Source organism: Choristoneura fumiferana, chromosome 24, assembly GCF_025370935.1.
Source record: "Choristoneura fumiferana chromosome 24, NRCan_CFum_1, whole genome shotgun sequence".
Lineage (NCBI taxonomy): Eukaryota > Metazoa > Arthropoda > Insecta > Lepidoptera > Tortricidae > Choristoneura > Choristoneura fumiferana.
In genome coordinates this window covers 8,464,710-8,477,017 of record NC_133495.1, presented here as the reverse complement: position 1 = coordinate 8,477,017, position 12,308 = coordinate 8,464,710, and the positions used below count along the sequence as shown (strand labels likewise).

Below are 12,308 nucleotides of genomic sequence, written 5' to 3'. Positions count from 1 at the left end.
TTGAAATGACAGGAAAATTAAACCTTATGGTTGCAAGCACGTGTATAGCTGCGGCTGTGCGACACATTGGGAATGGGTGATAGGTTTAGGACACCTTAAAAAACTTTCATTAAGTACTAAAAAGGAAAAACAAGTCAAATAGCCTATTTTTTTAAGGCTTCGCCCTTTTGTGTGAAAGTACCACCACTATGCTTGAAAAATAACGATGACATTAGAGCCGTGGTGACCTAAGCAGAGGATCGTGGGTTCAAACCCACAAATTTTTACTTGAAGGAAAACATCGTGTGGAAACCTGCACAAACTGCGAAGCAATTCAATGGTATGTGTGAAGTTCCCAATCCGCATTGGGCCCGCGTGGGTATGGCTTAAGCCCTCTCATTCTGACAGTAGGCCTGTGCCAAGTGGTGACTAATATAGGCTAGGATGATGATTATCATTATAGCGAGAATGTACAAAAATAGCATACAAATAAATGTGTGCTGTTATCTATAGCCATAATCAAAGGGATGATTACTGATGTCAATCAAATATAAACTCATATAAAACACCATGTAGGTCAATTAAACCACGATCCTAAAGCAACGCCGACAACCTTTATTTCCAAGAGGGCAGAGTTCAAAGTCATCTAACCGAACGTATTGGGTAAGCTGGCGTTTCTGCAGCATCCTATTTTATGCTGCCAAGTTGCGAAGGTTGTTCGAATTTAGTGTTATCGTGGAAAATGTCGGGTTGTTAAATTGGTAGGGTTGCTTTTATCTTACGAGTTGGGTATTGCAAGGGTGTTGATTTCCCCCGGTTTTAGGGGGAATGAAGACAGAATTTTGAGAGAGAGAAAGAGACATTTATTTACACAATTCGATGCACATAAAAATACATTAGATGGAAAGAATAAAAATAGCATCGAATAGTATAAAGTGGGACCCACTTAGCATAATGTTACGGCAAGCCGCAACGCTGTTTTTCAGTGGGACCCAGGGGACCCATTTTCGTAGTTTTGTTTGGTATGTTCCATCCATTCTATTATCAAATAACTTAACCTACTTAGAAAAGGCGAAAAGCCCCCGACATTGCCATTTTAAAATACAATATTTCAAAAACGGCTAAATCGATTTTATTAAACATGATAAAGATGATGATTTTATCAATTATCAATGATTTTATTAATTATCAAAATTTAATAGCTTACGTCAACATGGAAAAATTAGTTGCAAGCCATCAAGAACCGCTTTTTTGTCAAAGTGTTTTTGCAATGGCACACAGAATATTTAATAAATTACCAACTACTATTTTATTAAGTTAAAAAGCATAAACGAATTTAAGCAGGCTTTGATAAATTATTTAAGCTTATTATATTCAATTCAAAAGTATTGAAATGGCACTCATAATTTAGATAAGAATATAGATAGTAACTGTTATAAATGCAAGTGATACACACAACTTTAAAATATTTTGCATGTCTTTCTGACAAAACATGTCGCACTAGAAATTGTATGTAAACCATCTTCTTTGTACCATATTTGAGCAAATAAATGACTGATTACTGATTACTGAAACGGTGCAATAAAACTCGCTTTTACGTGAAAAAAACCGCATCGGAATCAGTCCATCCGTTTGCGAGCTGCGATTCCTCAGACTGACAGACATTGGCGTCAAATTTATAACACCCCTCAGTTTGCGTCGGGGGTTAAAAAAACAAAAATATAAATATATTTCTTCAATTTTTCAAATTATCTATCGTAAATGTATAAAAATACGTATTTTTAAGACTCTTACAATGATCCCTCTCTTTTGATATGTCACATTATGATATGATAATTATAGTTTTTTTCTTTCTTATTTACCCCCCGAAAACTGACCTCTATGTTTAAAATGAATTTATTTACGTTATTGTTTTTGGGTCACTTACTAACTTACCTTTGTGCACCAAAGTTCAATGCAATCTGTTCATTAGTTTTATGGACGAACTGACAGACACCCGAGTGATATTATAAGTACCTATTTTTTTTTACTTTTGAAGGAAAACCCTAAAAACTTACTAAAATCATTACTAAAGAACCCAAGCGTGCTATTTAAAAGTAGAGTAACTTTCCCGTTACATACAAATAAAAACAACGTGGCCAGCTGAAATTTCCTTAAAGAATTAAAAGCGGGGTAATTGTTAATTGCTGGCTACACCGCTAACAACTGTTGCTGGCTGACGACATTCGAACTTCGCGTCGATGATATGTAACATAGAGTTGTTAATACGTCTATTTCAATTTTCTCGATTTTCTCTATTATTTTTTATAGGATGACAAAATGAGAAAATATATATAATATGCTTAATTTAAAACGGTCTTTACTCCATTATTATTATTACTCGATATTTTTTTAATGAAGTCAAGAAGACTTAAGTTCTACTGTACTGAATTTTTCCTAAAAATTTATTTTTGCCGTATTAGTGCCAAGTCTGATGTAGAAAAAATTAAAGAAAAAAAATTAAACACGTGCACAGAAAGAAGTATAAAAGCGAACTTATTATCAATAATGGATCTCTTCCAGCCAACCATCAGTCAGATGATGCGTGATGTGTGACTGATGATATAGTGTAATGAGATTTTGATGAGTGTGATACTCGTACGAATGTCCGGCTGCAGGTCGCATTTTTCAGGTGATTTTCATGAAATATTGTGAGCAGGTTCGATAATTATATATTTTTAGTCGATTAATTTTTAAGATTTTTTTTAAATAGCAGAACCATGGGATAATGTAATATTTCAGCTATTTTGCGAGATTTACACCTGCCAAAGCCATGTAGTACCTAACTTGGTGCTACACACTCTTAGAAACGAAATTTTAGACACCAAACAAAAACCTAAGTAATATTCAACCCCTATTTGTGCGTTGCAACAACTCTAAGGAGTTTCCTGAAACCGCCCTCGTCCAACAGGCTTCAGTATACCTCCGGCCGCGTCTGCGACACCACGCAGCTGTCTCACTCAAACGCGGTATGCACAGCCTGCACAGGTAAGATAGCAAAGATATAAAGATAAAACTCAATTAAACAATCCTTTAAACTCTTAATACCTAGTGTTGGTTCAAACGAAGTACCAGGGCAACAAAATATTGAAGGAGGTTTGATGTCCATAGGCGGCGGGATTATGTCCTTTCGCCTCGTTTCGATTGTTTGTCTCGGAGTGGAATGTATTTGCTAAAGTGTCCTGTTGTTTATGGGATCCTGGTGAAAATATTTTGTCAGGAATTTGTGTAGCCTGGCCAGATTTCTAAATCTGGTTGGTCCGGCCAGGATCGTCTCTGCAGGATGTCTTGACTTTACAATAGACACGGGTATGTAGTTGGATGAAAATTCAAGTACAGTTAGTAAAAATGTTGTATGTTTATTATTATTATCATTAAATATATTTTTAAGGAATAATACAAGACACAAAATGGATTTGGAATACATCAGCCAGTGAATGGTCAACTAAAGTTTTTCTTCGTTTAAATTTTCATCTGAATATCCTTTTTTTTTTTTTTTTTTTTACTACTAACGACAAACGATCAAATGATTTTGGAGTATATAATGTAATAAATAATAAAATCGTGCTCTTTTTTAAAATATACGTATTTTAATAAGCTTACAACATGACATAAATAAATACCTAAAAAATGAAGTCCCATCCAACCTAGATTTTAACTCTAGACCTACAGTTTACAAATCGAATACTTATTATAAGTTATAACCCTAACCCACTACGCTGATGACAAATTTATTGAAATGACCGATCTTTTAATGCGTTTTCCAAGAGATAGAGCTAAGTATCACTAAAAAGTCTCATCTAAAATGTTTGATCTAAGAAGCAACTCCGGTCTAAGTAGCAAGATGTCTAGAAGCAACTGGTCTAAGTAGCAAGAGGTCTAGAAGCCACTGGTTTAGTAGCAAGTGATCTAGAAGCAACTGGTTTAGTAGCAAGTGGTCTAGAAGTAACTGGTTTACTCGTAGTAGCAGTGGTCGTAGCTCGTTTGTTAGACCACTTATGTACTCGTCCTAACCTACTTAGAAAAATCGAAGTTCGTATCGTACCGTCCCGCTCACTCCATCAAAGTCAAAATATCTTTATTCAATTTAGGCTATAACAAGCACTTATGAATGTCAAAAAAAGCTACCACCGGTTCTGAAAAACGTCTGTTGAGAAGAATCCGGCTAAAAACTCAACGAGGTATTTTTTTTTAAACAGATACCATACAATATTATTATCATTATAATATCATTAATTAGTATTAAAAAATACTAGTGGCAGTGAAACGGCAAGATATGAAGTTCGAATTTTATACTTCGTTGTATATTTAGGACCAGTTGCTTCTAGGCCACTTGCTACTTATGTAGACCAGCTGCTTTTTAGCCGTAGTGATACTATAACCCGAGATAGGATTAAGCCACTCATCATCATCCCAGCCTATATTTGTCCCACTGCTGGGCACAGGCCTCCTCTCACAATAAGAGGGCTTGGGCCGTAGTTCCCTCACGGGCCCAGCGCCCGGGAACTTCACGCACACCATTGCATTGCTTCGCTCGTTCTGTGGAGGTTCCCTCACGATGTTTTCCTTCACCGTAATGCTCGTGGTAAATTTCTAATGTGATTTCACACATGTACTTCGAAAAACTCAGAGGTGCGAGCCGGGGTTTGAACCCACGATACTCTGCTTAAGAAGCGATAGGTCAAACCATTAAGCCCACCACGGCTTCAGGCCACACTTACTATATTTCAAATTCTACCATGACATGACCTTTACAGTGTAGGAAAACGTCTTGAGAAAACCTGCATATTTCTGCGAAGAAATTCAATAGTGTGTGTGAAGTTGTCAATCCGCTCTGGGCTCGCGTGGGTACGACGGCCCAAGCCCGCTCGTTTTGAAAGGCCTGCGCCGCTACGCTGGGGCGTAAAATGCCAGATGATGATGATGATGATAAAATGGGTAGAATCATTTCGCTAATCCCGGCAAACCGAAGCGAAGGTTAACAAATTAATCTCGTGTATTTGGCCACGTATGCAAAACCAAAATGCGACAAACAATGTTAATATGGATAATCCTGCCATTTCATCTCTCGACACGAATGCTTCTATTTGTGTTGAATCGAAACTCGCTGCTATTGCGTGACCATTGCATATTGCACTTGTAGCGGTAAACCAACAGGAGTAGTCCGCGTGTGTTTTCTTTACAAAAAAATATAACAAAAAATTGAACCGACTACATAAAACCATGCCTCAGCACGAGCCAGCAGGAGTGGACCTATAGTCATCTACCTCACCTACGCACTTTATATTGGGCTTCAATCACTCACGCTCAAAATTACCATAGGTGTCCCTACAATATTTGAAGAGTTCCCTCGATTTCCTTAGGATGCAACCATCAGATCCTGATTTGGTGCTAATGGGTCCTAATTGAAGACATTCCTAGAAGAACGCAAAAAAATGTTTCAAATCGGTTCATAAATCACGGAGTTCTGAGGTAACAAACATAAAAAAAATACAACCGAATTGATAACCGTCTCTTTTTTTGAAGTCGGTTAAAAAGTAACCAGACGTCGGTTTTAGTGCTATCACTTCATATTAGAATCAATCAATCATGTATTGCCAGAAGTGAGTAAATACAAAAATATAAAATTTGAACATTTTGTCTATCAATTAAAGTATTTATTCAATATAACAAATTCATGAATTCCTATCGTACAATATTGTGTACAATAAATACTTTTGTGTATCATATTCATATTCATTTGTTCATAAAATTGAAATTTTAAAAGTCAAATATTTAAGTATATAAATTCATTAATACAATTTATTGTACAATTTAAAATACAGCCGAAGCCAATCAAGTTCAAATTATCACAGCCTAGTCCTAAAGAACAATATTTTTATAAAGGCTTATGCGAATGAGCGAATTCTCAAGTTAACGCGCTTCAAACGAGATTCAGTCACTTTTAAACTAACTTTTTGAGTACGAGAAAATAAAACAACAAGAAATTTGGGCAATCCCAGGAATATTATAAATGCGGAAGTTTGTAAGTCTGTTTCTTTGTTTGTTACCTCATCACCTCTTAGCCGCTGAACTGATTTAGATGAAATTCGATATACAGGTACCTAGTATGAGTCCCGGGAAAGGACACAGGATAGTTTTTATCTGGGAAAATTGCATAGTTCCCGCGGGTGATGACGCGCTAATTGGGGCGCTGGAGTCTAACAATAGTACAACAATAGTGTAAAATGTAAATATAATCTATATATATCTACGTTTATTATTTTAAAAGTCACACAATAAATTAGTTTTACAGTTTACAAAATATCTATTTATTTATGTAGTTTAGTTAGTGGTGGTATGTGTTATTCTTTACGGAACGGCCCGAGGGTTGCCGAAAATGGCGCTGGGTGTTTTTAACGCTTCAGCATTATGCTGAGCCAGTGTCCGATTCACAACCGCAATGACACATACCTTTGTGTTGTTTTTTTTTTGTACCTAATAATATTGTTGTCTTGTGTTGTGAATAAATGCATTTTCTTTCTTTTCTTTCTTTCTTTCTTTATAATACGTATAATGGTAATGTTGCGAACATTTCGGGGGTTCAAGCCCCCCCCCCTTTCTCGCATCGCTCCTGCTAGATAGTATCGATTTTAGTGCACTAAGTGCATGCAGTAACAGTTATAAAGCGCAAATCATTGTCAAAATCTTGTTTTATCAAATGTTTATTTCGTTAAATACTAGTTTTGACCAACCTTTGCTTCGTCAATTCCCTGTAAAAGTCCCTGATTCGTAAAGTAGATCCGAGGAACGTCTCCAGTTGCTTTAATGCTCTATGCCCTATGCCCCCCCTTCTTCCCCTCTGGTTGCATGACGCATGCTACGAGTTGCATGTTGCGCGCTGTTAAAAGTCTAATTTTCTGAAGCCTATACTGACCTTAGCCTGTAGCCATGGAGTGAAACAGACAAATCTGGTAAATATTCATCAGTGGCGTGGCTTCAGATATTTCCGTGGTAAAGCCGGAGCAAAGATCGGTTACAATCCTACTATATCCTACTAATATTATAAATGTGAAAGTTTGTGAGTGAGTGAGTATGTTTGTTACTTCTTCAAATTTGGCAAAAAGTTAGTTTATATCCTGGATTAAAACATAGGATACTTTTTATCCCGATATTCCCACGGGATAGGGATAAAATCTCAAAATAACAACTGCTGGGCTTAGAGTCATGGCATTTGGTATGTAGGTAGCTGGACGTCTGGAATAAAACATAGGCTACTTTTTATCCCGATATTCCCACACATTCAATCAAATCAATCACCCACATTCAATTTGACCATGATTGTTTTTAATGTAACGTCAATGATTTTTTTTTATAAATCCCGTAATTTCAATTCAGCAGTTGGACCTAATGATTTACGTCTGCGAAGCCGTGGGTAAACACTAGTCTTTTATAAATTCTGTGTGTGTCTTTTTGTTCTATTTTGTAAATCATGAATCCGGGTTCTATGGACGCTTCGCTATTGCTATACATTCAGCTTAATAGATTAAAAGCTTACTCCACTCGAGGAAATTGAGACGCGTGAGAACTTTTCATAATCAATTTCGCTATAATTTCTCTGCAAGATGTATGGAATGTCAATATGATATTAGTAACACAATGTTATCAGTCTGCAGGGCTACTACGAAACTCTGAACTTAAACTTCGTATCGTACCGTCCCTCTCGCTCTCGTATTAAATAGTATAAGTGTCAGAGGGACCGCACGACACGAACTTCGAGTTTCGAGTTTCGTAGTAGCCTAGCTGATACGCGATTCAGTTTCTTTCACTGTATAAGTGACCAAGTTTGGTTAGAATTTTCACTTTTTTGTTACTAGTGTTTACTCCCGGCTTCGCACACGTAAACCTAATAGATCCGGTAGTTGAAAGCTAGCTACATCGTGTTCTTCATTGATGTTACATTTTTAAACTGTGCCAAATTCCATGACCCAACTGAACCCAACGATTGAGATTTTAAGAATTTCTCTCGATAAGTACATAAAAGCGACCAAGTGCGAGTCGGACTCGCGCACGAAGGGTTCTTATCATTAGACATTAGAAAAAAAAACAAGTTTGTTGTATGGGAGCCCCCATTAAATATTTATTTTATTTTAATTAAATTATTTATTTTTAAAGTGATTATACAACTAAATATTCTGTGAATATTTCAGGCGTGTACTTGTTGCCGTTATTAGTATCGAGCAAAAAACTACAAAAAAATCACGTTTGCTGTATGGGAGCCCCCCTTAAAAAAATATTTTATTCTGTTTTTAGTCAAAGTCAAAGTCAAAGTCAAAATATCTTTATTCAATTTAGGCTATAACAAGCACTTATGAATGTCAAAAAAAAGCTACCACCGGTTCGGAAAAACCTCTGCTGAGAAGAATCCGGCAAGAAACTCAACGAGGTATATATTTTTTTAAACAGATTTACAATATTATTAAATGATATAGTATATGGTATAGTAGTATGGTGTGGTGTATGTGGTATAGTATGTGTTGTTATAGCGACCATAGTAATACATATTCTCTAAAAATTTCAAGTGCCTAGTTATTACAAAAATTCCAATCATCTGAACATTCTAACATCTTCATACATGAGATAATATAGGATTTCATCAAAGTAACATACGATTCAATAAACAGTATAACTACTACGAAGTATACTTTAATTATTCATGCAGTCTATTAACATATTAGCAGCAGTGCTTGCACTGTTGTGTTTCGGCGTGGAGAGTAAGACAGCCGGTGAAATTACTGGCACTTGAGGTATCCCATCTTAGGCCTCTAGGTTGGCAACGCATCTGCAATCCCCCTGGTGTTGCAGGTGTCTATGGGCGGTGGTGATCTCTTACCATCAGGAGACCCACTTGCTCGTTTGCCATCCAATCGAATAAAAAAAAAAAAAAAATATATATTATTCTACTGTACGTATATGTACATCTAGGACCCTAAATGTCCAAATGCGCAATTAAGTGGCCCAATCTAATTGATGTATGTACAAGCTCAATTAAGGCGAGTTGTTTACCGAGCAATTTTATCACGATTAATGGCGGCTACGGGGGAAAAATACACCTCGCGACTGTCAACTGAGCTTCTGTTCAATGTTTTTTTTAGCATTCGAAAGAAGGTAAGCGATCTTGAAGTGTCTTTTTATTGAAAAACACTTTTGATAAATTAAGTCAAAGCAAATATGTAACAATTAGCAATTATATTAATCATTTACATTATTTTGGTATCATAAGTAATAATTACTGTTTTTAATAAAACGTATTTCAATAAAAGTCAAAGTCAAAGTCATTTATTGCCAGAACACAGTGATACAAATTATACAGTTCTTCGCGAATCAGGATGTGCTTATGTTCTACCTACATTAGGCAAGCAATATTTTTATAAGAAATTAAATTTTCTAACCAATTAATATTTCATTGCGGGTACATTAATAATTATCATTATTCATTAATTGATTATTTAAATTATGTAATTATCATTATTATGTCAAAAAAATTCATACAATTAATTTTTGATGCAAATTATAAATTATAATTAATAAATATCACTTACAATCGTCGTCGAGAAACTCCCGAACGGAATAATAACATTTCTCAAGAAAAGACTCGTCAAGATTGTTTATTCTTTTTCTAATGCTAAAAAAACGAATACTTTGACATTTGCGTCACATTTGCGATTGGTTAAATAACTAAATGAGCCAATCGCAAGCAAGACTGTTGACGTTGATTCGCGCTGTCTTTGTTCATCCACCATTACCTCTCATATTTGACGTGACTCCTGCAACAGCGTTCGGCAGAAAAGGACTTATTTTTATTTTTATTCTCAAAATTATTTTCTTGCTCCTGTTAAACTGTTGGCGTTCTGCAGAATAAACCGCAACCCTGTCATCGTAACTGACACTGGCCCAAGCCTTAAGGCCGCCATCAAGGGGAATAATAATAATACCTCTCATATTTCGCTTACAGGTTTTTTTACCTTACCACGGTATTTTACTTTACACGCGTTGCTCCGAAGACGAAGGGCTACGGATTAGCCCGAAACATGTTGAGCTAAACTCGATTTAAGACGTGAGTTATCCGGGTCAATATATTTAATAAGAAATTTGATCTTTATTACGTCACGAACATATTCCATCTCTTTCTTTAGTTTGGTTAAGAAAGAGATGGATGTCATTCGTTAAATGTGAAAGAAAGAGATGGAATATATCAATAAGTAATAAAGGTCTAACTTCTTGGTTCGGCGTTCAACCTCCAGTTTCGTAGGTATATAAACTCCTTGGCCGTGAACAACTCGTTTTTTTTTTAGACTCAGCCGTGGCAAGTGGCCAGGTCGAAAAGGTACCGTTCGAGGTTGGATATAAGTAAATTCAATTTACTGAATACTGAAATTCAATTTAATGATATTCTAATTTTTTGTACTAAGTATTTTACTTTCTTCATAGTCGAAATGAAAAGTAGAGTGTCTAACTCGGGTGAAATAACCCATTTCCCCTCGAACTATTAGCGCGCTCACTTCGTTCGAGCGCCAGAAATAGCTCAGGTGAAATGGGTCACTTTCCACCCTTGGTTATCAATCTACTGTTATTTAATTTAGACTAGGTATAACAAGCACATGAATGTAAAAAAAAACCTACCGCACTGGTTCGGAAAAACTGTTGAGAAGATTCCGGCAAGAAACTCAACGATATAAATATTTTTCATCAGATACATTTTTAACACAGTAGATTCGTTATTTAAAGTAAGGGATCGCCAATGCGGATCGGAATTATTTCCATGATATAATCATTAAGTTTATGATACGCCTTAGATAATAATGTCTTCGTGACAAATTTGAATTTTGTATCCGTTTCATTGGTAATTTTTTTGGAATTTTATGTGTGTAAAATCTAAAAAAATCAAGCGTTTAAAACACAAGAGCAGACGGAGTGAACTCATTAATTACTATCACTCATTGATATTTTTATGTGACAGACATGTGATGCCGTCTTTATTTATTCAGGAAAATATGCCATCACATATATCTGTCACATAAAATAAATCAATTAGTGGATCAAGCCATCAAGCCCTAAAACTCGATAAATTCTTGGTCTTTAGGTATACGCTAAACCAGCACAATCTCCGTACTAAGGCACCATAACATACAAGATCAACCTCTTGTGAGTCAAGTTGGAAAACTGAATAGGCCAACACTTCGGCTTAACTCTATAGCCCTTTTGAAAGCCTGGTAGCTCTCTCGCCTTCGGAGGAAATATCGAGAATGTCTCGCGACAATTTTGCGACGAACATCAAAAGAATAATGAAGCATACAATTTTCCTTTCTTCCGTTTTCTTTCTTACATACATTTTCCCTTACGATATTGCAGCCGCTTATGGTTTATGTTAATGTATCGGATAAATCTGTTTTTGCCTTCAAATTGAGGTAATTGCGGTTATTCTTCGCAGCAAAACTATAATACTGCCATTAATTTCGTTAGTAAGTGATTTGTATACAGAACTTTATTCATCTTCACGAGGACTTTTCTGTCTTTAGAAAAAAAAAAACATTTTCATAAATATGCAAATTCAATAGATTTTATTATAACTTGCGGTACTTGGATCTTTTTCTCAATAAATATCACAATACTAGTCTTAATGTTCTGCCTTGTACGTGTATTTAAATCTAATAAAAAGCCAAACAGTCTAATTTAAATTCCGGGATTCTGTAAAATTTTCCGTGGAATTTCCCAAAAATTATACCGTGTGTGGCCTACACGAGCAATTAGCAAAATAATTAGTTTTATTTAAATTTTATTATATTTTAAAGTTTATTCGACGAAGCATGTTTGATGTTTGTAGCGTGACAGGCGACGTCAGATGCCTAAGATGAGGAACATTGATAAAGGTAGGTATTTAACATTTAGGGGGTGTTTCACAATCCATTGATTAGTGTTAACTGACGGTTAGGTGTGATGCCGTCTCTATTTGATTTGTTCGAATAGACGGAGACGGCATCACATTTAACCGTCAGTTAACGCTAATCAATGGATGGTGAAACAGCCCCTAAGTATATGTAATAGTATATGTAATAAAAGTTGTATTTAAATGCTTATATTATAGCATAATCTAACCAACAAAAAGTTGGAAAACCCCCGACTGTCACTTCAAAGTTCAATATCTCAAAAACGGCTGAACGATTTTGATCAAACATGTCTCCAAACAAAACTGTCTATTCTAACAAAACAAATAGAGACGGCATCACACCTAACTGCCAGTTAACACTAAA

General features: G+C 35.7%; 1 protein-coding gene across 1 annotated transcript in view; it reads left to right on the top strand.

The window, feature by feature from the left end:
- Positions 1-2,950: 2,950 nt before the first annotated feature.
- Positions 2,951-12,308, top strand: part of LOC141441636 (facilitated trehalose transporter Tret1-like) — a 69,443-nt gene continuing 60,085 nt past the window's right edge. The window contains exon 1 of the mRNA XM_074106427.1: positions 2,951-3,006. Within this exon, the coding sequence (XP_073962528.1) occupies positions 2,990-3,006 (17 nt within the window). The 5' untranslated portion in view covers positions 2,951-2,989. The remainder of the gene's footprint in view (positions 3,007-12,308) is intronic.